Genomic DNA, 24386 nt, shown 5'->3' with positions numbered 1-24386 from the left:
CGAGTCATTTTAGTTTGAATAGTTTTTAATTCCGGCAAAGGTTAATTAATTAATTAATTCAATTATTTGATTTAATAAAAAATAAGTGATTAATTATTTATTTAATGGTAAAGCGGTCGGTAGATGTTGAATTGAGGAGAGTTATTATTATTATCTAAGCAGCTGTCAATGTAGGGGCATTTTTTTCCCTTTCAGCTTGACGCCTTTTAACATCCCAGTTATAAACACGTGCCATGTCTATTTTTTTTGAATCAAGGTCTATTTTTCTATTTGGGGAAATTGATATTAAAGGAAAGTGTGGCTCCGTTGGTGCCCCTTAATCTTTATGGCATTTCTATTACACAGTAGCTAAGCTTGGTAAAGGCTAGTTATTAGTTAAGCCAGAAGTGAGATGAGACCGGAAGTACAGAGCTAACCAAATTCTTCACTTGGCGAAAGTGAATATTCTTGATAACACACCAACGGTTGGCCCTCTGGTGGCGGTTTCTGAATTTTCCCTTCAAAACGTGAGACGCTCGTGGCGGTAGACGGCCGAACTAGATTCAAGCAGCCGCGTCCGTGATCCGCGGCTTTAGGTTGAGGGCAAGGGGGTAGGAAATGTTTTTGGAACTCGACCAATTTTTTTTCTCTCTAGCATAGGCGCGATGGGTGCGGCATAAAATCCTCAAATTTGTTCACTAGTGCCAGGATCTATTACCAATGCTAGAGCCCTTCACTTCTAGTCTCATCTCACTTCTGGTTAAGCCAAAGGCAGGAACCAATGGGAACTAGTAGATTAGGTCTGATTGGTTCCTGCCTTTGGCAAGGTAAAATTCGTGTCCAGAAGATTAGCCAGAATGCTAGGGGTGATAATGGAGCCGCGCTTTCCTTTACTTTAACTTGTCGCATTGGCAACAAAAGGATACTGACTTCGGTAGTTGTAAGTTGATCTCTAAGAAAATCTAAATCATCTTCAAGCTGAGCTAAAGCTTTAGTCGCTGTTTCTGAATTTTTAGATAAGAGAGACTCGGCATCCTCTATGTCATATTCTAGCATCACATTAGCCTGTAATGATAGTGTTTTTTTAGCTTAGAGTACCGAGTGAATGACAAAGAACCGTCTGTCATTTTTCTTACTCCAAGCCAAAGACAGACTTTATTTGTTGGCGGAATTTGGGCTGTGGCATAAACTTGTTCAGTTAATAAAAACTGTGTTTCAATTGAGTCGGTTGACTCCTGAAATTGTAAGTTTATTTTAATACATTATGTTTATTTCTAATTATTTTTGTAAGCTAAAATAATATAATATACTTTTTTGCTTTTTAAGAATTTCAAGACATCTAATGTGCTCTTGATTTCCGGAACTTGTCTCTTTAGCCTATATAAGTTCCAAATGATTAGTAATTAATAATAGTCTTGGTAATTAATTTTAGTTAACCTCTTCTTCTTCTGGAGCATATTAAGTTCCATAAATTTATACTTGCTATGTTCTTCATCAAGTCTCCTTAAGACTGCGGTAGCGTTACCTTGGTTTTCATCTTGTGCCATGAACTTATCTACATCTTCCTAAGTGTTTTAAAGGTATTTCCTAATGATAAGCTAATTTCTATCACGTATTAATTAATTAGTTTGATGAATATTTGATTGCCGACTTCAAATATGCCCTTTTATGGCATTTAGACCATGAGGGCGAAGTAACTAGTGGGTAGAACCAGGAATAAATATATATTTTTTCAGAAGCAGGAATGGATAATTGCTAGTCTTTCCTTATAGACCCAAGAGGGTATGTATCTAGTTCCTCTTTCAAAAATATATATGAGTTCCTGGTTTACGAGAACGCGTTTCGTTTTCACACCTAAGCCTTGGTTTCTTAATTTTAAAAAGTACTAAATTTAGCTTATAAATACCACAAATTGGGCATCGGGAATTCCAACGCTATTCTTGACTGGTTTTTCTTCATTAGTGGTTGTTTCTTCAGCCATAATTGAAAGTATTTAAATGTTTCCAAAGATTACCAAACCGTCACAATCGAGAGTGACAAAGACAAACCCGATTATCCAAGTAAAGCAGACAGCTAACAGCTCTTAAAAATGACTTAAATCTATAGAATAGTGGCACTCAATGTTAACTACCCATAGAGCTTAATACAGTCAAAGGCAAGTAGGTGCTATTACTCTATTGCCGTTTCAAATTGGAATTTTCCATGGAGTAGTTTTGATCACGGCCAACTTAGATACTCGACAAGCTCGCCAATGAGGCCAGCCAAGTTTGATCGCCCTCTATGTTAACGAGCGTATGAGAAAACACCTGAAAAAAATATGAAGCCGGGACAAAAAGAGACGAGCTAAAATTTTTTTATAATGTTAATCCTATGGGGCATGGTCCCGAGAGTGGATTCTATCAGCAATTAAGAGTCCTTTTTAAAATGTTTCCAATTTTTGTCAACTCTGGGTATTTTATGAGGCGTGAAGTAAGTTTAGAGCTTCATTTTGAACCTAATTTCATAATTTTACATAAATAATTTCACTTTCAATAAATTATTGTTCCTAAGCCTTGGCCATGTTTTTGTTTAAGCAAGCCGGGACAACTCGGGACGAGCTAAAATACGTTTCTAATGCTATTCCTATGGAAAATGGTTTCGGAACTGGATTCTACCTTTAATTAGGAGTCATTTTCAAAATGTTTCCGATTTTTATCAACTCTGGGTATTTTATAAGGCGTGAATCATATTTTGGGCTTCATTTTGAACCTAATTTAATAATTTTATATCCATTGTTTCACTCCCAATAATTTTCTAAACTTGAACTTCAATTTGAAGGCGAGTAATTATGAAGCAGGTTTCATTTCCCGCGAAATTTGAATTTGTAAATATTGCGATGTCAAAACTCAATAAATTTGAAAAATAATTGTTTTGGCGTTTTATTTTATCACAAAAAGTCATCTTATGTGTAATTTAATAATATAAATACTGGTCAAGTTTCTAAAGGAAATCTTCGGTACCCAAGCAGAATTTTTGTAGCGAACCTTCAAAATTATGTTGAAGCTACGATACCAGACTTGCCAAAATAAGAATCCTGCAAAAAGGAAAGTCTCTGTTACTTCTCAAGCTTGAAGACTGCGGCAATCAGCAACAGATGCAGAAAATGGCATAACATTTCCCAAAAAATTAAAATGTTAAAGACCTCACGAATAAACACATTAGTCGTAAAGTTTTGAAATTGTAACTACGAGTCATATCACAAACATTCAGTTTAAACATTGTTTATTTAAATGCAATGCACTATTTAACATTCCACAATACATACATTTAATATATTATTAAATCTTATTTCATAAAACAAACAATTCCGTAGTGGCGTAGTGTAATATTTTAAAATAACACAGAGACAGCCAAGGTCCAAGTTTAGAAAATTATTGGGAGTGAAACAATGGATATAAAATTATTAAATTAGGTTCAAAATGAAGCCCAAAATATGATTCACGCCTTATAAAATTAGTCAAAAATGTCTTGATTAGAATCAAGTCCTAAAAAGTATCGATAAGACTGAGGTTATCACTTGACTGAAGGATCAGATATTAACTTTTCTTTTTAATTGAAACTTAAAGGCATGCTTAAGAAAAAACAACGTTCCATTACCGTTTTCCGTTGAAATAACTTATTTTACAGGTAATCAATTTCAAAAATTTACTTATCTCGGGTTTTCGGGCACAATTCCATTCCCCCAAAACATTTTATCATTACATTAATTACTTTTGAGAGAGTACGTGTATGACATTGAGTTTTAAAAGGTTCCCTCATTTGTGCCCGGCATGCTTCGCAGTGGATACGTTTTAAAACAATGGCGGAAAATTAAGTAGGGACAGTTAGATTTTTACTCGTGGTTATGCAAAATGATGTAATGTCTAGTGTACTTCAGTCAACAGTCATACTGTTCATTCTCATAGCTCAGGACATGATTAATGCTGCTCACTATTTCTCTCTCTAGTTTCAAACAATGGTTAGAGACCATTCAGTGCCGCAGGTCGCACATGAATATATTTCAACTACAGTTTACATCAATTCTCCGTGGTCGTACTATTAGAGGGTTAAGCACTAATTTGTTCAGAACATGTCTCGAAAGTGTGCTTGTTATAAGTTTTTAAAGCAGTGTTGCCAATGTGTGGGTAATTTCCCACATCGTGGGAGATTTAGGTTTGGTTTTAGGCTCTGTGGGGAAAAAGTAATATTTTTCCGAAATCAATCAAATGTCGGAATTTTCCTGTTCAAGGGTTAATAGTGCAAAATTTTCAAAAATGCACTAATTTTAACTGCACAGTTAAAATAAGTGCATTTTCGAAAATTTTATTCGGTTTAATAATTTCAAGCGACATTTTGAAATAAATTCGGTGATTTTAAGTTTGGCACTGAAAAAAAGAAAGCATATTTTGAGAATTTTAAAGCTTTAAAGCATTTGTACATATTGTCAAAGCCATGCGGAGTGATATTCCATATTAAACTTAGTATGATAAAATAGTCCAGATAAATATGACTGTAAAAAAGGGGGTGTGGGAAATGCGGCAAATTTTTAAAATGGAAGTGGGAACATCCACTTTCTAACATTAGCAACACTGATTTGAAGGTTTTGGTCATGGCTAAACAGACCGCTCATTCAGTTTTTTATTGTTTTAAAGCTTATTTTGACACGTTATCTCTCAAAAGTAATTAATGTAATGATAAAATGTTTTGGGGGAATGGAATTGTGCCCGAAAACCCGAGATAAGTAAATTTTTGAAATTGATTACCTGTAAAATAAGTTATTTCAACGGAAAACGGTAATGGAACGTTGTTTTTTCTTAAGCATGCCTTTAAGTTTCAATTAAAAAGAAAAGTTAATATCTGATCCTTCAGTCAAGTGATAACCTCAGTCTTATCGATACTTTTTAGGACTTGATTCTAATCAAGACATTTTTGACTAATATCTGTTCCTTCAGTCTTCATTTTAATTAAGATTGTTAAGAAACTGTTTTACATTTTCAAAATCTACACTAAGCAGAAACATATATAAAAGCGACCGTAACTTTAGCTCAATCAGTCATTTATTTATAATGATACTCCAAAAAATAAAAACGTAACTCATTGAAAGTTTGTATTCTTATTGTAATTAACATAATACAATTTTTTACAACCCTTTATTGAAACGCGGGGCGCTCCCCTAAAAATTCCACAAATCGAACCAAATTGACAGTTTTACACAATTTTTTAAGACGCTGATTTATGTCTGTTTAACCTTTAGCTCAAACTTTTCATAAGCCCAATATGAAATTCGGATATCCTTAAAACTTCTCAAAGACGATCCAAGATTATCAATTTCGAACTTTTTTGTAGCATTAACTAACGTCTGTTTGATATTAAGCTTATAAACCTTAAACACAATATAGTCAGGGCAATGAAGACTCAATTTATAAGGGCTACCCTAAAAGTCCACAAAGGTGATCCAAGATTGTTAAAAATACGCCTAAAAAGTGGGCAAGACTAAAGTACAGAAAAAATCGAATGTGCCTAAGGTTGCCTAAGGTCGGAAATCACTAAAATCCCAGTCGGGCGAAACGGCGGTAGAGGAAACTTCATCCTAAACGTTATTTTTCACCAAGGGGACCGATGGGGAGTAAAATACATTTAATTATAATTAAAAATGATTAACATTTTACGAATTTAAGCTTTTCTATCATTCAAAACATCTAATTCTTTAAAAAATAACGATTTACTTTGACGGCGTTAGGACCACTTAACTCCGCCCACAATTCTGTACTTTAGTCAGCTTAGGCCCCTTTATGTTTCTTAATTATCCCGGCCTAATTCATTTAATTATTTCAATTAAAACCAATGTTATGAATTAAAAAACACCCCCTTTCACCCACTGTAACTTTACACTTTATTTCCTTAAGTAATCCTTATTAAAACCACCCCAAATCACCCTTAGGCACCCGCTGAGTATGATATACTTTGTCAACCAATAATGAAACCGGATATTTCTGGCGGGTGATTCGAAAAATTCTGTACTTTAGTCTGTCGATCAATTTCGAGTTTATTTCCGAAAGTCGAGCAAATTAAATAAAACAATCGATTTAGAACGACTAATTATCATGGAAAAAGGCTTATTCAACATCTTTTATGATTATTCCATCCAAATTTAAAATTTTCGCCCCCTTAGGCACCCTAAAAAAGGCCATCTTTACACTTTAAATACGCTTAAATTTTAATTATCAAGGTCTTCTTACACAATATAGCTTACAAATATAATTATAATTAAACAAATTAATGTGGTAAACCTTCATTTCTACCCTTTGGAAACCTCAAAACAACGAAATCCAAATATTCATCTTTAATTGATACGATAAAGGCTCGAAAGATGCCGGTAGTGCATGCGAGAAAGATATCTTCAACTTAACTCCTCCCACAATTCTGTACTTTAGTCAGCTTAGGCCCCTTTATGTTTCTTAATTAATTCGGGCTAATTCATTTAATTACTTCAATATAAACGAGTGGTATAAATTAAAAAACACCCCTTTTCATCCCCTTCAAATTTCCACTTAATTTTCTCAACTAATTCTTATTAATACGACCCCAAACTACTCTTAGGCACCCGCTGAGTATGATATATTTTGTCAACCAATAATCAAACCGGATATATCTGGCGGGTGATTCGAAAAATTCTGTACTTTAGTCAGTCGATCAATTTCGAGTTTTTTCGCGGAAATCGAGCAAATTAATCAAAACAATCGATTTAGAACGACTAATTATCATGGAAAAAGGCTTATTCAACATCTTTTATGATTATTCCATCCAAATTTAAAATTTTCGCCCCCTTAGGCACCCAAAAAAGACCATTTTTACAATTTAAACGCTTAAATTTTAATTATGAAAGTCTTCTAACACAATAATAATTACAAATATAATTGTAATTAAACTAATTAATGTGGTAAACCTTCATTTGAACCCTTTGGAAACCTCAAAACAACGAAATCCAAATATGATATATATTCATCTTTAATTGATACCATAAAGGCTCGAAAGATGCCGGTAGTGCATGCGAGAAATATATCTTCAACTTACAGGGGGTGAAAGGGGGTGTTTTTTTAATTTATACCACTTGTTTATATTGATTAAATGAATTAGCCCGAAATAATTAAGAAACATAAAGAGGCCTAAGCTGACTAAAGTACAGAATTCTGGGCGGAGTTAAGTTCACGTCCGACAACTAATGAGCTTTTTTCGTAACGCAATTAAGAAGATGAAAATAATTAACTAGTTTTAATGAAGATTAGTATCGTGATAGATATGATATTTGAAGACTATAGCTTATTGTATTTTTTCAACCAATTAAAAAGTCGAATATTTCCCGATATTTCCATATTTGGTTTCGGTTGTTTTGAGGTTACCAAAGGGTAGAAATAAAGGGTTATCTTATTAATTAGTTTAATTACAATTATATTCGTAATCTATATTGTGTTAGGATACCTTGATAATTAAAAGTTAAGCGTTTAAATTGTAATAATGGCCTTTTTTAGGGTGCCTAAGGGTACGAAAATTTTAAATTGGCGTTAAATAACTATAAAAGATGTTGAATAAGCCTATTTCCTTGATAATTACTCGTTCTAAATCGATTGTTTTGATTAATTTGCTCGACTTTCGGGAATAAACTCGAAATTGATCGACAGACTAAAGTACAGAATTTTTCGAATCACCCGCCAGAAATATCCGGTTTCATTATTGGTTGACAAAATATATCCTACTCAGCGGGTGCCTAAGGGTGGTTTGGGATAGATTTAATTAGGATTACTTGAGAGAATAAAGTGGTAAATTACAGGGGGTGAAAGAAGGTGTTTTGTTTAATTATTACTACTTCTTTATATTCAAATAATGAAACGAATTAGGCCGGGATAATTAAGAAACGTAAAGTGGCCTAAGCTGACTAAAGTACAGAATTGTGGGCGGAGTTAAGTTGAAGATATATTTCTCGCATGCACTACCGGCATCTTTCGAGCCTTTATGGTATCAATTAAAGATGAATATATATCATATTTGGATTTCGTTGTTTTGAGGTTTCCAAAGGGTTCAAATGAAGGTTTACCACATTAATTAGTTTAATTATAATTATATTTGTAAGCTATATTGTGTAAGAAGACCTTGATAATTAAAATTTAAGCGTTTAAATTGTAAAAATGGTCTTTTTTAGGGTGCCTAAGGGGGCGAAAATTTTAAATTTGGATGGAATAATCATAAAAGATGTTGAATAAGCCTTTTTCCATGATAATTAGTCGTTCTAAATCGATTGTTTTGATTAATTTGCTCGATTTCCGCGAAAAAACTCGAAATTGATCGACTGACTAAAGTACAGAATTTTTCGAATCACCCGCCATGCAGATATATCCGGTTTGATTATTGGTTGACAAAATATATCATACTCAGCGGGTGCCTAAGAGTAGTTTGGGGTCGTATTAATAAGAATTAGTTGAGAAAATTAAGTGGAAATTTGAAGGGGATGAAAAGGGGTGTTTTTTAATTTATACCACTCGTTTATATTGAAGTAATTAAATGAATTAGCCCGAATTAATTAAGAAACATAAAGGGGCCTAAGCTGACTAAAGTACAGAATTGTGGGAGGAGTTAAGTTGAAGATATCTTTCTCGCATGCACTACCGGCATCTTTCGAGCCTTTATCGTATCAATTAAAGATGAATATTTGGATTTCGTTGTTTTGAGGTTTCCAAAGGGTAGAAATGAAGGTTTACCACATTAATTTGTTTAATTATAATTATATTTGTAAGCTATATTGTGTAAGAAGACCTTGATAATTAAAATTTAAGCGTTTAAAGTGTAAAGATGGCCTTTTTTAGGGTGCCTAAGGGGGCGAAAATTTTAAATTAGCATGGAATAATCATAAAAGATGTTGAATAAGCCTTTTTCCATGATAATTAGTCGTTCTAAATCGATTGTTTTATTTAATTTGCTCGACTTTCGGAAATAAACTCGAAATTGATCGACAGACTAAAGTACAGAATTTTTCGAATCACCCGCCAGAAATATCCGGTTTCATTATTGGTTGACAAAGTATATCATACTCAGCGGGTGCCTAAGGGTGATTTGGGGTGGTTTTAATAAGGATTACTTAAGGAAATAAAGTGTAAAGTTACAGTGGGTGAAAGGGGGTGTTTTTTAATTCATAACATTGGTTTTAATTGAAATAATTAAATGAATTAGGCCGGGATAATTAAGAAACATAAAGGGGCCTAAGCTGACTAAAGTACAGAATTGTGGGCGGAGTTAAGTGGTCCTAACGCCGTCAAAGTAAATCGTTATTTTTTAAAGAATTAGATGTTTTGAATGATAGAAAAGCTTAAATTCGTAAAATGTTAATCATTTTTAATTATAATTAAATGTATTTTACTCCCCATCGGTCCCCTTGGTGAAAAATAACGTTTAGGATGAAGTTTCCTCTACCGCCGTTTCGCCCGACTGGGATTTTAGTGATTTCCGACCTTAGGCAACCTTAGGCACATTCGATTTTTTCTGTACTTTAGTCTTGCCCCACTTTTTAGGGGCCCTCTTCAAAATATGTAGCCGGGGAAAAGAGAGCGTGATCGAGTGGGCTATGCTAGTGGGTATTTTGGTAGTAAGTAACGGGGGTTGGGAACTTGGGACTCCAGGCATAGCCCGCTCCATCACGCACTCGACAACGCAAAGCAACTCGCGCCAGCGTGGGAAATAAGGCGGTAACACAGGGCAAATGACGAGTTTAAAAATTGCCTGGTACAGTTCAAAAATTAAATCGGAGGGGGGTCAGTGGTCCACGAGACTACTAAAAAATTCAAGGGTAACCAGAGTCCACACATTAAAATTCTAATACTTTAATTATCCACTTCCTTAGCTTAGCAGACGACGTGCTCTGGCCAATGGTCAGGGACCAGTTTATTTATTCCAAGTCAGGAGGGTCTCTGGCCTAATGTCCAGTTTAAAAAAATCCTTATTTCCCACCCTGACTCGCGCTATAGCGCAAGCAGCTTGCGACGTGTTGCGCGTGATCGAGTAGGCTATGGTCCGGTCAAAAGAAATCTTCAGATCAGCGTTGCAAATAAGGCGGTGGCACCGGGAAAATGACCAGTTTAAAAATTAAATCGGAGGGTGAGCAGTGGTCCACACGACCATAATGGAAATTCTAGGGTAACCAGGGTCCAGACATTATCTCAACTATTTTAATTACCCACTTCTTTAGTTTAGCAGACGCCGCGCCCTGGTCAATGGTCATGGACCAGTTTATTTATTCCTGGGCAGGGGGTCGCTGGCCCAATGTCTAGTTTTAAAAAAATTCCTATTTCCCACCCTGATTCAGTTGGGAGTCCTGGAGCTCCTAAAGTCCAGAGATGCATATGACAAGGATTCATTTCTCATAAGCGAGAATGGCCAACTCTGTTGTGTAAGAGACAGCCTGGCAGCCTGGTATTTTTTTACTTCTAATAGCGTTTTCCTTATAGCGATTTCCACTGACTGCTCGCGGAGCGCTCCCATGGAGCTATATAAATGGGAGAAGTAGTTCTCGGCTTCGTTAAAGACTGTTTATGCTAAATCAGGGTCTCCTATATTTATTGCTCCATGGGAGCGCTCCGAGAGCAGTAAGTGGAATTCGCTATTAGGGTCCTCGCGGAGCGCTCCCATGGAGGAATAAAATTAGGAGATCCTATGCTTCAAAAACAGTCTTTAACGAAGCTGGAAACTACTACTACCATTTTTATTGCTCCTTGGGAGCGCTCCGCGAGGACCCAAAGGAAAACGCTATAAGTCAGCTGGGTTTTCACCTTATGAGAACAATTAATTATGTGTCTCTTTGATATTTAGCTCTGATAATTTCAGAAACTTAATAAAAAGTAGTGTTATGTATTTAACCAGAATTTATTTTATTGAAATTTATTAATAATTATTTAATTAAAAAAATTGTAATACTATTTTAAGAGCTCGACATTTTCTATCCATTATCCACAAATTAGTAATTAATTTGAATGAAAAATAGGTGGATATCTTTTATTAATTGGGAAATAATGCACACACTTTACATTTAAATTTTAGAAGTCAATTTATTATTTACTTTGTGTATATAATATTCAGCATTATTTTCACTAAGGAAATAAACTAATTACCTACGACTACGAGGAATTAACTAGTATATATATGTTTAAAATTATAATTTAATCGTTTCAAAACTAATATGGTTTTGAACCGGTTTTTGTGATTTAGTTATTAAAATTTGTGATTATCGATTGGTCAATATTGAAAATCAACCAATGGTGGAACTAATTTTTTTTAAACTCAATGAAACTGAAATATCAATGAATCATCTACTGAAAGAGGCATTAACCTATTTTTTTTTTAATTCAAAATAAGGTAAATAAGGATTAGATGGCCGCTTGCTGCTTCAAACAAGATTTTTAATCACGAAGAGAATATTTTTTTAATTTTGGTCAAATTTAGATATTCGGTAATCGAGTTGATATTTATAAAGCCCTTTTTGCTCATGTCTATTTTAAACTTTAATCACAGATTTCGCTTACCATTTTACAAGCATAATAAACACTACTGAAGGGCGCAAATCTATCTGTGATCGGTAATGGTGACCAATATAGCAATTTGCCCAATTAATCAGTTTGAACTTCATTTGCACATTTCTATTCGTTAATTTGAAATGTTGCGAGAAATTTGAATGGAATATTAGTAGATATCTCTTTCAGTAGATAATTTTTGATGTTGATATTTAAGATTCATTGAGTTAAAAAAATTGGTATTGGTATTTCAAGTAAGCTTAGATATCAACATCGGTGAATTTACGATATGGGCTTATGATGTTAGTCTGTTTATAAGATTAAGTCGTTACTTTAAGTGTCACTAGACAGTATCTACCTCCAAAATCGAGAGTTAGTAACTTTATAACCATCTCCTAGTCAGAGGATATCCGAGGGTCAATTTCTTATATCATTGACTGACGAAGGCTCACTATAGCTTAGTCAACTTTTGGCAAGGCCTAATACCGTTTTTGCATGACTGTCGCCGTCAAATTCCTTTTAAAGCATAGATCATTAGATCATATAGTATCCACCCTTGATTTTCATTACGCAACACACGTTGGATTCGTAAACCTCGACGTGCACCACGATTAGAAGCATTAAAATGCAAAAACAACACACTGACCGCATACATTTTTGGTAAATAACAGAGTCACTCACTACAGCTGTTTTCGGGGGAATCGGGGCTGAACGAGCGACCGAGAGGGCGTAAAAGAAAAAGCCTCCGGCGGCCGGTCTCTTAAAGGGGGTAGTTTCGAGGGAACGAAATTCAAATGCAAGGCGCGTCCCTTCAACAAAAAACATTGAATTCGTTAATACGGACGTTTTAGGCAATTATAATATTGAAATTTTATACAATTAAGTAATATTTAAGAAAACAAAGCACTACTTTCAAAGTCTAAACTTTTAAAGTACGACGATACGAGAAGGCGAAGTAACGGGCAACGAGAAATAAACATTTTTATAAACGGCAAAAATTAACGTTAAGCCAAGGCTTAGCGCAATTTCTCCGCCTTAAAAAAAGTGCCAAGTTTACAAATAGATTGTGGGACAATAAAAAGGTGGAAAATTATGAAATTAGGCTTATATTAAAGCTTGAAACCTACTTTATATTATATTTAAAATCCATCCATGAGCAAATCCTCAAAACATATGAAAATGACAACGAAAAAGGACCCACTCTAAAATGTTTTCCCCTTAAAAAAAATGGCGGCCACAAACGGGGTGAAAAAGGGGAAAAGAGCTATTAAAGCAGTCTTATCTCACTATCGATAGGCCATTTCAACCAAATGGCATTAAGAATAAACAATCGGATTATTATGAGGCAACTATACGTAAAAAAAGGCCAATATTGGTCGCGCTGATATCTACTAATAAAACAGTGTATCCATGCTAAAATATCGCAGATTGGGGTAGTTTTTAAAATTTTAAATTTAACATACTTAAAATTAATTTTTCTCAAAAACCTTAAAAATGGTCCTAGAAAAAGGTTTAAATTTTGATATAAAACCGTTCCCAAACGTAACAAACGAATATTTCATTTCAAAAGGGTGGCGACAAAATGGCTAAATTTGAAAAAAACTCCATGTTATTTCTATGGGAAAATTTAACTTTTTCACCAAAAGGGCTGATTAATTTTATGGAAATGAAAACCACCCTTAGCAACTTTATTTTTTATACAATAAACTAATGGGTGGATCTTCTTGAAATTTTAACCACATATTGAGGGCCCGAATTGTAGTTCTGTGGAATTTTTTCAAAGCAGTTAATACGATACAAAAAAAGTTATAACCAATCAAAAAACCATCCTTATACATTGAAGTCGGTATGAGGTCTTATCTAAGAGAGCTATCGCTCTCCTAGAATACCCAGAGTTGATAAAAATCGGAAACATTTTGAAAATGACTCCTAATTAAAGGTAGAATCCAGTTCCGAAACCATTTTCCATAGGAATAGCATTAGAAACGTATTTTAGCTCGTCCCGAGTTGTCCCGGCTTGCTTAAACAAAAACATGGCCAAGGCTTAGGAACAATAATTTATTGAAAGTGAAATTATTTATGTAAAATTATGAAATTAGGTTCAAAATGAAGCTCTAAACTTACTTCACGCCTCATAAAATACCCAGAGTTGACAAAAATTGGAAACATTTTAAAAAGGACTCTTAATTGCTGATAGAATCCACTCTCGGGACCATGCCCCATAGGATTAACATTATAAAAAAATTTTAGCTCGTCTCTTTTTGTCCCGGCTTCATATTTTTTTCAGGTTTTTAGTTTTGCCGCTCTTTAGAGCTGGAAAACTATTGTTCCGCCCTCTGTTGGCTGGACGGCTGGCTGGATTTGGTGTAACCGCATAATAAGATTCTTCATAAATAAACTTTTTAAATTTCAAATTTCCCGCGAATTTTCGACTCGAAATTCATCCGTAGTTCACCTTACACCTCATAGGTGGCGTAACGTATTTAATTTCAATTGAAATTATTTTTCCCGTCGGTGCCGGGGTTTGAACCTGCCATGTCCTAATCCATACGAGACGTCAGTGAAGACGGCCGAGCGAGCGCGTTACCACGAAGCCACGCTTGCTTAGTACAAAACCCGAGTTAAGTTAGACTGTAGAGTAGAGAGAGGTAGAAGTTTGTGGATCCCCACCCACCCTCCCCTTCCCGACGCGCGGCAACCAGCTGCGGCTGGATTTTGTAAGTGGGAGAGGAGAGAGAGTAGAGAGAATGACTGCCTAGCGCCCGCCAATAATTTTTAGCAATGCGATTTAAATCAATGAAACATACTCATTTAAAGTTAAATAATTATAATTAGCTAATATGATTATTATATTTAAAAAAAATTATATTATTTAAGTAATAAATTTAACGATAGTTGTTGAGAGATTCAATAGAGGGCAACATGAGATGTCATAAATAGACTGCGAAGTTTGCGAACTCCGTCTAGTCTGCCTATTGCAAGGTGGATGATCGATGATTAGTTTAATCAGGTGTTTAAATGTAACTTGATTCCGGCGATACCATTAATGACAAACGCAATCAACATACTCATGGTTTAATTAAAGTTAATTAAATTGAATTGCTCAAAGATAATTATAAAATTAAATCAACAACTCAACTATCTGCTCAACGATAATTTGGCTAGTTTTTGTCAGATTTGCTGTTTATTTAAACGTAATTAAACAATGGTTAAATACTGCAGCGTGTATGGGTGTATAAATAATGAGAGGTGTCCGCTTTCACCAATTTCCGCGCGACGTTAAATTGTCGAAACAATGGGATATAGCTTTAAAAATGGGTAAACCACACACCAAGTCCATGGTTGTCTGCTCCCTTCATTCCGAAATATGAACATTCAGGTATGTTTTAAGCGTATAATATTAATTTAAAACCAATTATAATTAGAGTTATTATTGTAGATAAGTTAAGTTACCCTCCCAGACTTGGACCTTTGGCTGTTCCTTCCAAAAAACTCCCGTTAAGGAAACATGATCAACAACAATAGTTCAAGGCTAATGGGAGATTGGAAAGACTGAAAAAAAAAGGAATCAGCTCTCACAATCTCCAACTTTGCATGCAAGTGAAACAGCTGAAATAAATGGACCAGCAGACGCAGAAATTCTAGCTGAAAGATTGGGGATTGATGCTGTTCAACAAACTACCGAGGAAACTACGACCGACAAATGCACCACTCCAAACCCCAATGATAAATCAGGGTTGCCACGGGTCAGGGAATTTGAAAATGGGCCAAAAAGGTCAGGGAAAAGTCAGGGAATTTGAAAAATTTCAGCAAAGTCAGGGAAAAGTCAGGGAATTTTATTTTAGTAGGTAAAATTTCTGGGGATAAGTCTTTATTGAAAGAGTAATGAAAGTTTCTTCTCATCCTCTCTTAACACAGAGTGAACTCTAGAGCAATCCTAAAAAATGTCTAGAATTGTTTTTGTAAAGTTAATGCTCTCTAAAGAAATCTCTCAGACTGTTATTTATATCCTAGATAAAATTTTTCTTAATCATTTAGGTGAAAATGGTTCTTAATCTTTTTGGTGTGAAAAATACATTGGAAAACTTAAATGTAGAGACTTTATTTAATTATAAGCACCACTTAAAACGTGCTGTAAACATTTACACTTTCGGCCGAAAAGGTCAGGGAAAATCTCAGAAAAAGGTCAGGGAAAACCTGGAAAAGTCAGGGAATTTGGTTTTGAATATTCCGTGGCAACCCTGTAAATGCATTATGGTCAACACCTTGGAAAATCATACATGTTATGTTAATGCTTCTAATGGAATATTGAATGCCCCCTCTATAATTTCATTAACAGGATTAAAGAGTACTGGTCTATTTGATGCAATCATTAAAAATATTAACAGTAAATTCATACCCCTTTTTCATGGACAAATAAGGTAGAGAGGGCCAAGAATGGGGGAAACTACGAGTCTCGAGATAGGGTATTTTTGACACTCATGAAACTAAAACTTGGCATTTCATTCACCGCTCTATCAGCTTTGTTTGGAATAAGTAAAGTTCAGACCTCAAATCATTTTAAATTAACTCTTACGCAGTTCCCAAGCTTGCTAAAACCCGTGAAAAAAAATGCAAATGAATAATGCACCCAAGACTCGTGAAATTTTGTAAAACAATTTTATTTAATAAATTTGTAAGATTCTATCACATTTTAAGGAACTTAAAAATATCACTTCAGCCTTATTTGCTCCATTATTTTTCCATTTCAAATAATTTGGAATGTAGTAATTAAAATAAGCAAAAAAACCTTTTGAAATAAGTAATTTGTAATCTTGGTTAATTGATTGTTAATAAATTTTTGGTCTTTAGGCACATATAACAAAACAATCATCTTCCAGTTTGAATAAATTACATAATGACAACTTTGAAGTCCTAAAAGGGCCAAACTAAGTTGCACTTGCCCATAATACATTTGTTTGGGTTTCAAAGAAAATGTTCTGTCCTTCTTGATTACGTAAGGAGTTTTCTTGAGGACTGTTTCTAAGTTTCCTTTTTCACCAATGACTGGACACTTCATTTCGACCAAATTATCGTTGACTAGACCGTCAGGGGAACACCCCAAGAATCGATAAGAAGGGTTGACTTCAAACCAATCTTCGTTACTTTTAAATTAGACTCTTTTTTAAAGCAACAAGAGTTTTTTTCGTTTATAATTCCATACTGTGTGAATTCATTTCCCTTAAAGTTTGACTGAAGAGCTTTTCGAATTTTTTCAGTAGGATCTTTTGGAAAATATGTGTAATACTCGTAGCAATTTTCACAAGAGAGAGAGAGCAACAGGTACTAAACAAAACAAAACAGTATGACCAATTTTATACTCGTGTTATGACCAAGGCTTAAGAGTTTACATAACTAATCTGGTTAATATTAGGGTGATTAGGTTTTCAACACTTACCATTTTTGAAAATATTCTCTTCTGAAAATTGTGGTTCATTCATTGCAAAAAATTTCGAGTACTAATTTTCATTAGGCACTTAATTATAAGTTTAAACGTCACATACACTGCCGTTGATGCTACAGGTCTCAGGCCTGCCATTTTTGTTTCACCTAGATCAAGCTTCGCGTTTTCTCCGGACGATGGCACTAGTGAAACTTTTCGTTCTAGGCGCGGAATCTGAGAAAAATTTCCTCACTAAGTTTTTACTTTCGCGAGTTTTAGAGGTTCGGAAAAGTATTGGTCCGACCCTGCCTGGCAGGCTGGGCGTACCTTCTACCACATTTTTATTTATAAATTATTTCCTTACTAAGTTTTTAGTTTCGCGCGTTTTAGAGGTTCGGAAAAGTATTGGTCCGACCCTGGCTGGCAGGCTGGGCGTCCCGTCAACCCCATTTTTAGTTCTAAAATTGTTTTATACTAAATTAAAATATATAAAATTGTTTTTAAATTAACTTTTTTGGCACAAATATTATGAGATTTTTGTAAGTTTTTTCGGTTCCAGCTTCTCTGATTAATTAACGCTTAGTACATCATAAACAAAAAGGATCTTTATCTCCACCATCCGTTTCCGTGTCCCGTCTAGCGTTGTTCTTTAGGGCTTATGCAAATTACTTCATTTCTATTGCTTCAAGTTTCAAGAGAACATGACTCGGGGCTAATTCTAAGCGCTTGTTGCATATTGCATATTGCATAAGCGTGCAATCAATGAATAATTTTAGTACCCAAACGCATCAATTATCCCACAAATATTAGGTTTGCAACAAAAATATCAAGAAAATTGTTCCATTTCATAGGACAGAAGTTGGTTATTTACTTGTTTCATAATCTATAACCCAAAATCAAGCTAGATTATTTTTGTTCATAATTGGAATGATATTTGATAATTAAAAGAAAAAATAACCGTAAAGTATATAGGCCGGGGTCACCTTACAATAAATTTAGCTAGCCAAGGCAAAACGTTAATATGGCCGGGGCCATCTTGTTTCTCATACGCTCGTTAACATAGAGGGGGATCAAACTTGGCTGGCCTCATTGGCGAGCTTGTCGAGTATCTAAGTTGGCCGTGTTTTGATAGAGTGGAAACAAAACTTCCTTAAAAATTTAATTTATATATTTTTGTCTCATTTAATATTGCTCCATGGTTGCGGATTGCCAGAAGCCAATGAAAAACGGCATTTGATTGGTTTATTTTTGGGCGTTTTCCTGAACGAATCGGGAATCCCCAATAGGAAGGTTTCCATGGAAATGACGCAATCATATTCGTGACGTCACGCGTAATTTGACAGTCCTTTTTTCCCCCAAACGTGGTACGTGTCAAGCCGAAAACTTGGATTCCGTGGAATTTGTGCCAGACTTAGGTAAATAATTGCAATATTATTATTAATATTTATTTAATTTATGATTAATAAAATGTAGTTATTTATTTTTATAAAATTGTTTATTATTCTAAATTCTATTTGAATTAATGCTAAATCATTGAAAATTAATACGTGCATAAACCAAGGCTTAGAAAGAAGCACCTGTTCTCCTATGTTTTCTTCAAAAGTAATATTCAGTGTTGAGAATACTGAGGCGGATTAACACATAATGTTAAGCTTACTGGGATAAAACGTAGTTACGGAACATTGGTGATGAACATAACCTATATATTGCGTCATAGTTTTTGATTCTTGCAAATTTCGCGTTTTCAGTATTTATTTAGTTATTTTAATAGTTACAGTTTTTTAACTATTATCAGCCAAAATGACTGATCACGTAAATGGAGACGCAATGTCCGCGGATCAAAAACTTTACCTAATAAAAAGAAATCTCCAAGAAGTTCTTGGTGAAGATAGAATGAAGGATATATTGAAAGAACGGGACATTTCATTGTATTGGGGAACAGCTACAACTGGTAGACCTCATGTTGCTTATTTTGTTCCAATGTCCAAAATTGCGGATTTCCTAAAAGCTGGTTGTGAAGTAAGTTTAAAATATTACCACTACCTTAATTATTAAATTAAATGAGATTAAACTGGGGATTTGAATAAACAGGTTACTATTTTATTTGCTGATCTACACGCTTTTCTTGATAATATGAAAGCTCCTTGGGAACTTTTAGAGCTACGTACGGAATATTATGAACATATGATAAAAGCTATGTTAACTTCAATCGGTGTTCCCTTGGATAAACTTAAGTTTGTTAAGGGAAGCTCTTACGAATTGAGCAGGGAATACACCATGGATATGTACAGATTAATGTCAGTTTTAACTGAACACGATGCTAAGAAAGCGGGAGCCGAAGTTGTGAAACAAGTGGATCATCCTTTGATTGGCAGTCTTATGTATCCTGGACTTCAAGCCTTAGATGAGGAATACCTTAAAGTTGATGCCCAATTTGGGGGAGTTGACCAAAGAAAAATATTTACATTTGCTGAGAAAGTATGCACTTCATTATAATTATTCAGGGTTGCCACGGGTAAACCTGGAAAAGTCAGGGAATTTGAAAATGGGCCAAAAAGTCAGGGAATTTTAAAAATTTCAGCAAAGTTAGGGAATTTGATTTTGGTGGGTAAAATTTCTGTCGATAAGTCTTTATTGAAAGTTTCTCCTCATCCTCTCTTAACACAGAAAACTCTTGAGCAATCCTTAAAAATGTCTAGAATTGTTTTTGTAAAGTAAATGCTCTCTAAAAAATCTCTTAAGACTGTTATTTATAGTCAAAATGGATCTTATTCATTTTGCCTAAAAAGGTCAGGGAAAATCTCAAAAAAGGTCAGGGAAAATCTCAAAAAAGGTCAGGGAAAATCTCAGAAAAAGGTCAGGGAAAATCTCAGAAAAAGGTCAGGGAAAATCTCAGAAAAAGGTCAGGGAAAATCTCAAAAAAAGTTCAGGGAAAATCTCAAAAAAAGTTCAGGGAAAATCTCAGAAAACGTTCAGGGAAAATCTCAGAAAAAGTTCAGGGAAAATCTCAGAAAAAGGTCAGGGAAAATCTCAGAAAAAGGTCAGGGAAAATCTCAGAAAACGGTCAGGGAAAATCTCAGAAAAAGGTCAGGGAAAATCTCAGAAAAAGGTCAGGGAAAATCTCAGAAAAAGGTCAGGGAAAATCTCAGAAAAAGGTCAGGGAAAATCTCAGAAAAAGGTCAGGGAAAATCTCAGAAAAAGGTCAGGGAAAATCTCAGAAAAAGGTCAGGGAAAATCTCAGAAAAAGGTCAGGGAAAATCTCAGAAAAAGGTCAGGGCTAGGAAAAGTCAGGGAATTTGGTTCTGAGAATTCCGTGGTAACCCTGTTATTATTTTAAGGATGGTACCCCCAACTTTGGTTTGTTTTTATTAGTATTTGCCTCAGTTGGGATACAAAAAGAGAATACATCTCATGAATCCGATGGTTCCTGGATTAACTGGAGGAAAAATGAGTTCCTCCGAAGAAGAATCTAAAATTGATCTATTAGATCCTCCAGCTATTGTCAAAGCTAAACTTAAAAAAGCTTTTTGCGAACCAGGAAACTCTAATGAGAATGGAGTTCTTGCTTTTGTTAAACACGTACTTTTAGCACTGGGAAGTGGAAGTAAGATCTTGGTTTTACATTACATTTGGTCAAGGAAACCATCAAACACATTTTTTTTTTTTTTGCTTCTCTTAGAATTTACTGTTGAACGAGATGAGAAAAATGGTGGCACTAAAATATACTCGAACTTTGAAGAAATTGAATCTGATTTTTCTAATTTGGCTTTACATCCCGCTGATTTGAAAGCGGCTGTTGAGAAAGCTTTGAATAAATTGTTGGAACCAATCAGAAAAACTTTTGAAGATCCACAATTGAAGAAATTGAAGGAGACCGCCTACCCTACCAGTATGTATTAATATTTTTACAGGGTTCATACAAACCTGGAAAAATCAGGGAAATAAATAGTTGACAAAAACCTCAGGGAAAATTCAGGGAAATTTCCACTTTTTAGTAAAACAGGGAAATCAGCGTCAAACAGGGGTCGAGTAATTAAGCAAAATGTTCGTGAACATTCCCTCCATAGGATTAACATTACACTATACTTTGGAGGCTCATAACTCTGGTTATATTAGAGATAGGGGGATGTCCTTTGAGCATGTTATAGTCCAATTTGTCCCCCATCCACCCATACTAAAAACTTAGGGCTACGACAAACAGGGGCCGAGTAATTAAGCAGAACGTAAACAAACAGCCCCCTCCATTGGATTAACATTACACTATACTTTGGAGGCTCATAACTCTGGTTATATTAGAGATACGGGGATGTCCTTTGAGCATGTTATAGTCCTATTTGCCCCCCATCCACCCATACTAAAAACTTAGGGCTATGACAAACAGGGGCCGAGTAATTGAGCAAAATGTTCGTAAACATTCCCTCCATAGGATTAACATTACACTATACTTTGGAGGCTCATAACTCTGGTTCTACTAGAGATACAAGGATGTCCTTTAATTATGTAATAATCCTATTTGCCCCCCCCTACTTCGTTAAAATTTGCTCCATAGGATACTCCATATACAGGAAAAACCTGGAAAATTCAGGGAAATTTGTTTTCCAAAAGTTGTATGAACCCTGTTTTACGTAATGACAGTCTTGCCCAATTTAATTAATACTTTTTATTTTTACTCAGAAACTAAGAACACTACGGAAGACCAAATAATTCCCAGTCGTCTTGACATCAGGGTTGGTAAAGTTTTAGAAGTAAACAAGGTAAATAATATTTAAGTGAATTTTTTGTGTTTATCCGCGTAATTTATTAATTTAACTATTTATTTTTAATTGAAAGCATCCTGATGCTGATACCTTGTACGTATCAAAAATTGACGTGGGTGATAGCCAAGGACCTCGGACCATAGTTAGTGGCTTAGCGCAAATTGTTCCAGTTGAAGATTTATTGGATAGTTTGGTGATAGTTCTCTGTAACTTAAAACCAGCGAAAATGAGAGGAATTGAGTCACAAGGAATGGTTCTTTGCGCTTCCGTGTAAGTATTGATAATAAGTATTTAAGTAAGAAGTGCATTTTTTTCCCGTTTCTTTAGTGCTGAACCGAGACAAGTGGAACCTTTAAGGCCACCAAACAATTCCGCAGCTGGTTCCAAAGTTTTTGTTGAAGGTTATGAACTGGAGAAACCCGATGAACAGTTAAATCCCAAGAAAAAAATTTGGGAAAAGCTTCAAGTTGATTTGAAAACCAATTCCAATTGCGGGGCTGAATGGCAAGACAATCCATTGTTGACAGCTGAAGGCCCTGTCTTTTGCAAAAGTTTAAAAGGATCCCCCGTCAAATAACAAAGGAAATCTTATAGAAATGACTCAAATCAATCTTTCAACACCTTTAAAATACTTTTAAAAACACTTGTATTTAATTTCTTTCCATTTCGCTCTGATTCTTTATCTTTACAAATCTTAATTTTTGTCTTTTAATACGTAAACTTTGGAAAAGTTGAACTAATTTAATTTATTTAAGGAAGAAGAGCGAGTGGGAGATATCAAATTGTAAAAAAAAATAAGTATCTTCAGAAGTTAATTAAGACACTTCATTGTACATGGTTTAAAACATCGTTATTTCAAAAGGATTAAGTGTACACAAGACAAAATAATATAGATTAGAAAATTTGGAATATGAAATTTGGAATCTTCAAAATCAAATTTTCAGGAATTTGTTTCGTGAAGATGTTATGTTAATTTTTGGACCGGATTGTTTGAAACTACGTTTGTTTCAAAATGTTGTTTATTTGTTGCAAATTACGCAATAGGAGTTTTTTCTGCTGCGTTTTTGAAATTGGTTTCCGACTTTGAAAGGATGTTTGGGTTTTCTGGCCAAATTCTGGAGAATTTCGTCGTTGTTCAAAGTTTATACACGTTTCAATTAGTCTTTCATTCGATCTTGAGCTTCCTCTGCACAACTGTTAATATTGAAAAAAAAACGTTATTGGTACTTAATTGTTTCCATGATACAAGTTATCTTTGAACACCGTTTTTAGTACCACGTGGTTTTGACTTTCAACGCCTTCATAATCACACTTTGTCAAAGCCAATAAGTCGCTCATGCTGTTGGATCGTTTTCTTCTTGGATATTGTTGCCTTTGTTCTGAGCCTTCTGGCACTCGGCTTTGTCTATCACCAGACAATGACCTTTTTCTGTGTAATGGCGCCGCTGAACATAAAACTGGGTTGCAATATTTCACCATTGAGTGAAATATTTGCATATTCGCCCGCAATGAATGACTCTTTGATGATGTCTGAAAAGAAAAATGGTTTTAGTTTTGTTAGACGAAATAAAGAAGACAAAAGGTTTCAATTGAAACTAACAGCAGCGGGAACAAAAGACATTTGAGAAACTTGATGACGTTGATGTTGATGACTTTGCATTGGTCTCTGTTCTACCATCCCTTTCAATGGTTTTTCAAAGCCGCGCAATTTAGAGGATTGTGGATGGAAAAATGTTGCATGTTTTTCCTTATGATTATTAGGGGAAGTACTTGTCACGTAATGATCGGTAGGTTTGGGGACATACTCCTTGGTTAAGAAGCCACCTACAGTTCCAGTAATAGCTGATTCAGAAGGTTGTGGGTAATACTTTTGCGGTGGGGTGGAGTCTTTATGTTCCTTGGGTAATTTTGTTGGAAATTCCTCAAAATCAAAAGTTAGGAAATCTTTAGACTCGACAACAGCGCCCGTTTCTTGACGAGGATCAGAATGGGTTTGAGCAACCATTTTTCTTATATATGACAGTTGTTCTTCCAATAATTTGCACTGGGCTTCAGCTTTGGCAAAACGACGGCAGAATTCGTCTATGATGGAGAGAAAAACCCATCATCAGTTTAGGCTTTATAAGAAAGGAATACGCGTAAAATACCAGCTAAAGGATGATCAATCTGACCCTGTAATGATTCTACACGTTCTTTCCTACGGTTTCTAGCTTGTTCTAAGGTTTGCATTTTATCGTATATTTTTTTCAAAGCCCTCATTACACCTGCTAAAAAGAAACATATGGAGACATTTTTACTAAAAAACATGCAAAAATTCATGCTGGTACGACCACTGGCATTACGGCATTACTTACGTTCGCCTTGAGTTTCTTTCAAGCATGCTAATGCTGAATATTTATCGTCATCAACTTGATCCATTGTGAGGTATTATAATAAACAGTTATTTTTACTATATTTAATTTTTATAAGTTATGTATAATTCTCAAAAATATAAATAAACTATCGTGGTTCGAAAATATTAAGAGCTTTCTCTACCCTCAATTCCGCTCTTTCTTTCAAACTCCCGCCATTATCAAATTTCTAAGCCATGATCATGGTGGCCATCCTCTTTTATATATAGCCAACTTGGGCTAGGTTTTTTATGTTTTTTTTACTGAA

At 34.9% G+C, this 24386-nt stretch overlaps 3 protein-coding genes and 2 long non-coding RNA genes across 11 annotated transcripts; 2 read left to right on the top strand and 3 right to left on the bottom strand.

Annotated features, from left to right (window-relative positions):
* Window positions 1-7: 7 nt before the first annotated feature.
* Window positions 8-2064, bottom strand: LOC149661202 (prefoldin subunit 3-like). Its single transcript, XM_089842664.1, has 6 exons — window positions 1886-2064; window positions 1417-1544; window positions 1290-1356; window positions 1116-1214; window positions 906-1044; window positions 8-237 (listed from the first exon to the last, which is right to left on the bottom strand). The coding sequence occupies exons 1-6, from the start codon at window positions 1958-1960 to the stop codon at window positions 155-157; spliced, it is 591 nt and encodes a 196-aa protein (XP_089698790.1). The 5' UTR covers window positions 1961-2064; the 3' UTR covers window positions 8-154.
* Window positions 2065-2199: 135 nt separating this feature from the next.
* Window positions 2200-2885, top strand: LOC149661201 (uncharacterized). Its single transcript, XR_016368809.1, has 2 exons — window positions 2200-2448; window positions 2557-2885. It is a non-coding gene; the product is annotated as an uncharacterized LOC149661201 (long non-coding RNA).
* Window positions 2886-11067: 8182 nt separating this feature from the next.
* On the bottom strand, window positions 11068-17999 carry LOC149661200 (uncharacterized). 3 transcript variants are annotated; one of them, XR_016368807.1, is made up of 5 exons: window positions 16987-17997; window positions 13674-16874; window positions 13386-13565; window positions 12677-13313; window positions 11068-12358 (listed from the first exon to the last, which is right to left on the bottom strand). It is a non-coding gene; the product is annotated as an uncharacterized LOC149661200 (long non-coding RNA). The 3 variants fall into 3 exon arrangements; XR_016368808.1 differs by having other exon boundaries at window positions 12677-13569; window positions 16987-17999; XR_016368806.1 differs by having other exon boundaries at window positions 12677-13565.
* A 257-nt stretch (window positions 18000-18256) lies between these two features.
* TyrRS (Tyrosyl-tRNA synthetase) lies at window positions 18257-22644 on the top strand. 2 transcript variants are annotated; one of them, XM_089842637.1, is made up of 8 exons: window positions 18257-18386; window positions 18767-18990; window positions 19063-19449; window positions 20344-20575; window positions 20651-20860; window positions 21646-21725; window positions 21802-21998; window positions 22056-22644. In XM_089842637.1, exons 2-8 carry the CDS (start codon window positions 18772-18774, stop codon window positions 22303-22305), a joined length of 1575 nt encoding a protein of 524 aa, XP_089698763.1. In that variant the 5' UTR covers window positions 18257-18386; window positions 18767-18771; the 3' UTR covers window positions 22306-22644. The 2 variants fall into 2 exon arrangements, with proteins under 2 accessions (XP_089698763.1, XP_089698764.1); XM_089842638.1 differs by having other exon boundaries at window positions 18292-18386; window positions 18749-18990.
* Window positions 22358-24364, bottom strand: LOC149661198 (uncharacterized). 4 transcript variants are annotated; one of them, XM_089842645.1, is made up of 5 exons: window positions 24083-24364; window positions 23876-23995; window positions 23329-23810; window positions 23004-23258; window positions 22358-22922 (listed from the first exon to the last, which is right to left on the bottom strand). In XM_089842645.1, exons 1-5 carry the CDS (start codon window positions 24144-24146, stop codon window positions 22725-22727), a joined length of 1119 nt encoding a protein of 372 aa, XP_089698771.1. In that variant the 5' UTR covers window positions 24147-24364; the 3' UTR covers window positions 22358-22724. The 4 variants fall into 4 exon arrangements, with proteins under 4 accessions (XP_089698771.1, XP_089698773.1, XP_089698772.1 ...); XM_089842647.1 differs by having other exon boundaries at window positions 23900-23995; XM_089842646.1 differs by having other exon boundaries at window positions 23876-23992.
* Between the last annotated feature and the right edge of the window lie 22 nt (window positions 24365-24386).

This window comes from Phalangium opilio, unplaced genomic scaffold (genome assembly GCF_054372755.1).
Source record: "Phalangium opilio isolate 3A_F unplaced genomic scaffold, DU_Popi_V2 ptg000070l_1, whole genome shotgun sequence".
NCBI lineage: Eukaryota > Metazoa > Arthropoda > Arachnida > Opiliones > Phalangiidae > Phalangium > Phalangium opilio.
This window is presented reverse-complemented; position numbering and strand designations above follow the sequence as displayed.

Excerpts from the sequence above, each read along its gene's own strand:
- LOC149661202 (XM_089842664.1), bottom strand. The coding sequence starts at position 1,960 with ATGGCTGAAGAAACAACCACTAATGAAGAAAAACCAGTCAAGAATAGC. Across the intron at positions 1,545-1,885 it reads TTCCCGATGCCCAATTTGTG|GAAGATGTAGATAAGTTCAT; the intron begins GTATTTATAAGC and ends TAAAACACTTAG. Across the intron at positions 1,357-1,416 it reads ATGCTCCAGAAGAAGAAGAG|GCTAAAGAGACAAGTTCCGG; the intron begins GTTAACTAAAAT and ends GAACTTATATAG.
- LOC149661198 (XM_089842645.1), bottom strand. The coding sequence starts at position 24,146 with ATGGATCAAGTTGATGACGATAAATATTCAGCATTAGCATGCTTGAAA. Across the intron at positions 23,811-23,875 it reads GATTGATCATCCTTTAGCTG|ACGAATTCTGCCGTCGTTTT; the intron begins GTATTTTACGCG and ends TCTCCATCATAG. Across the intron at positions 23,259-23,328 it reads TGTCTTTTGTTCCCGCTGCT|ACATCATCAAAGAGTCATTC; the intron begins GTTAGTTTCAAT and ends TTTTCTTTTCAG.
- TyrRS (XM_089842637.1), top strand. The coding sequence starts at position 18,772 with ATGACTGATCACGTAAATGGAGACGCAATGTCCGCGGATCAAAAACTT. Across the intron at positions 19,450-20,343 it reads TATTTACATTTGCTGAGAAA|TATTTGCCTCAGTTGGGATA; the intron begins GTATGCACTTCA and ends TGTTTTTATTAG. Across the intron at positions 20,576-20,650 it reads TTTAGCACTGGGAAGTGGAA|AATTTACTGTTGAACGAGAT; the intron begins GTAAGATCTTGG and ends TGCTTCTCTTAG.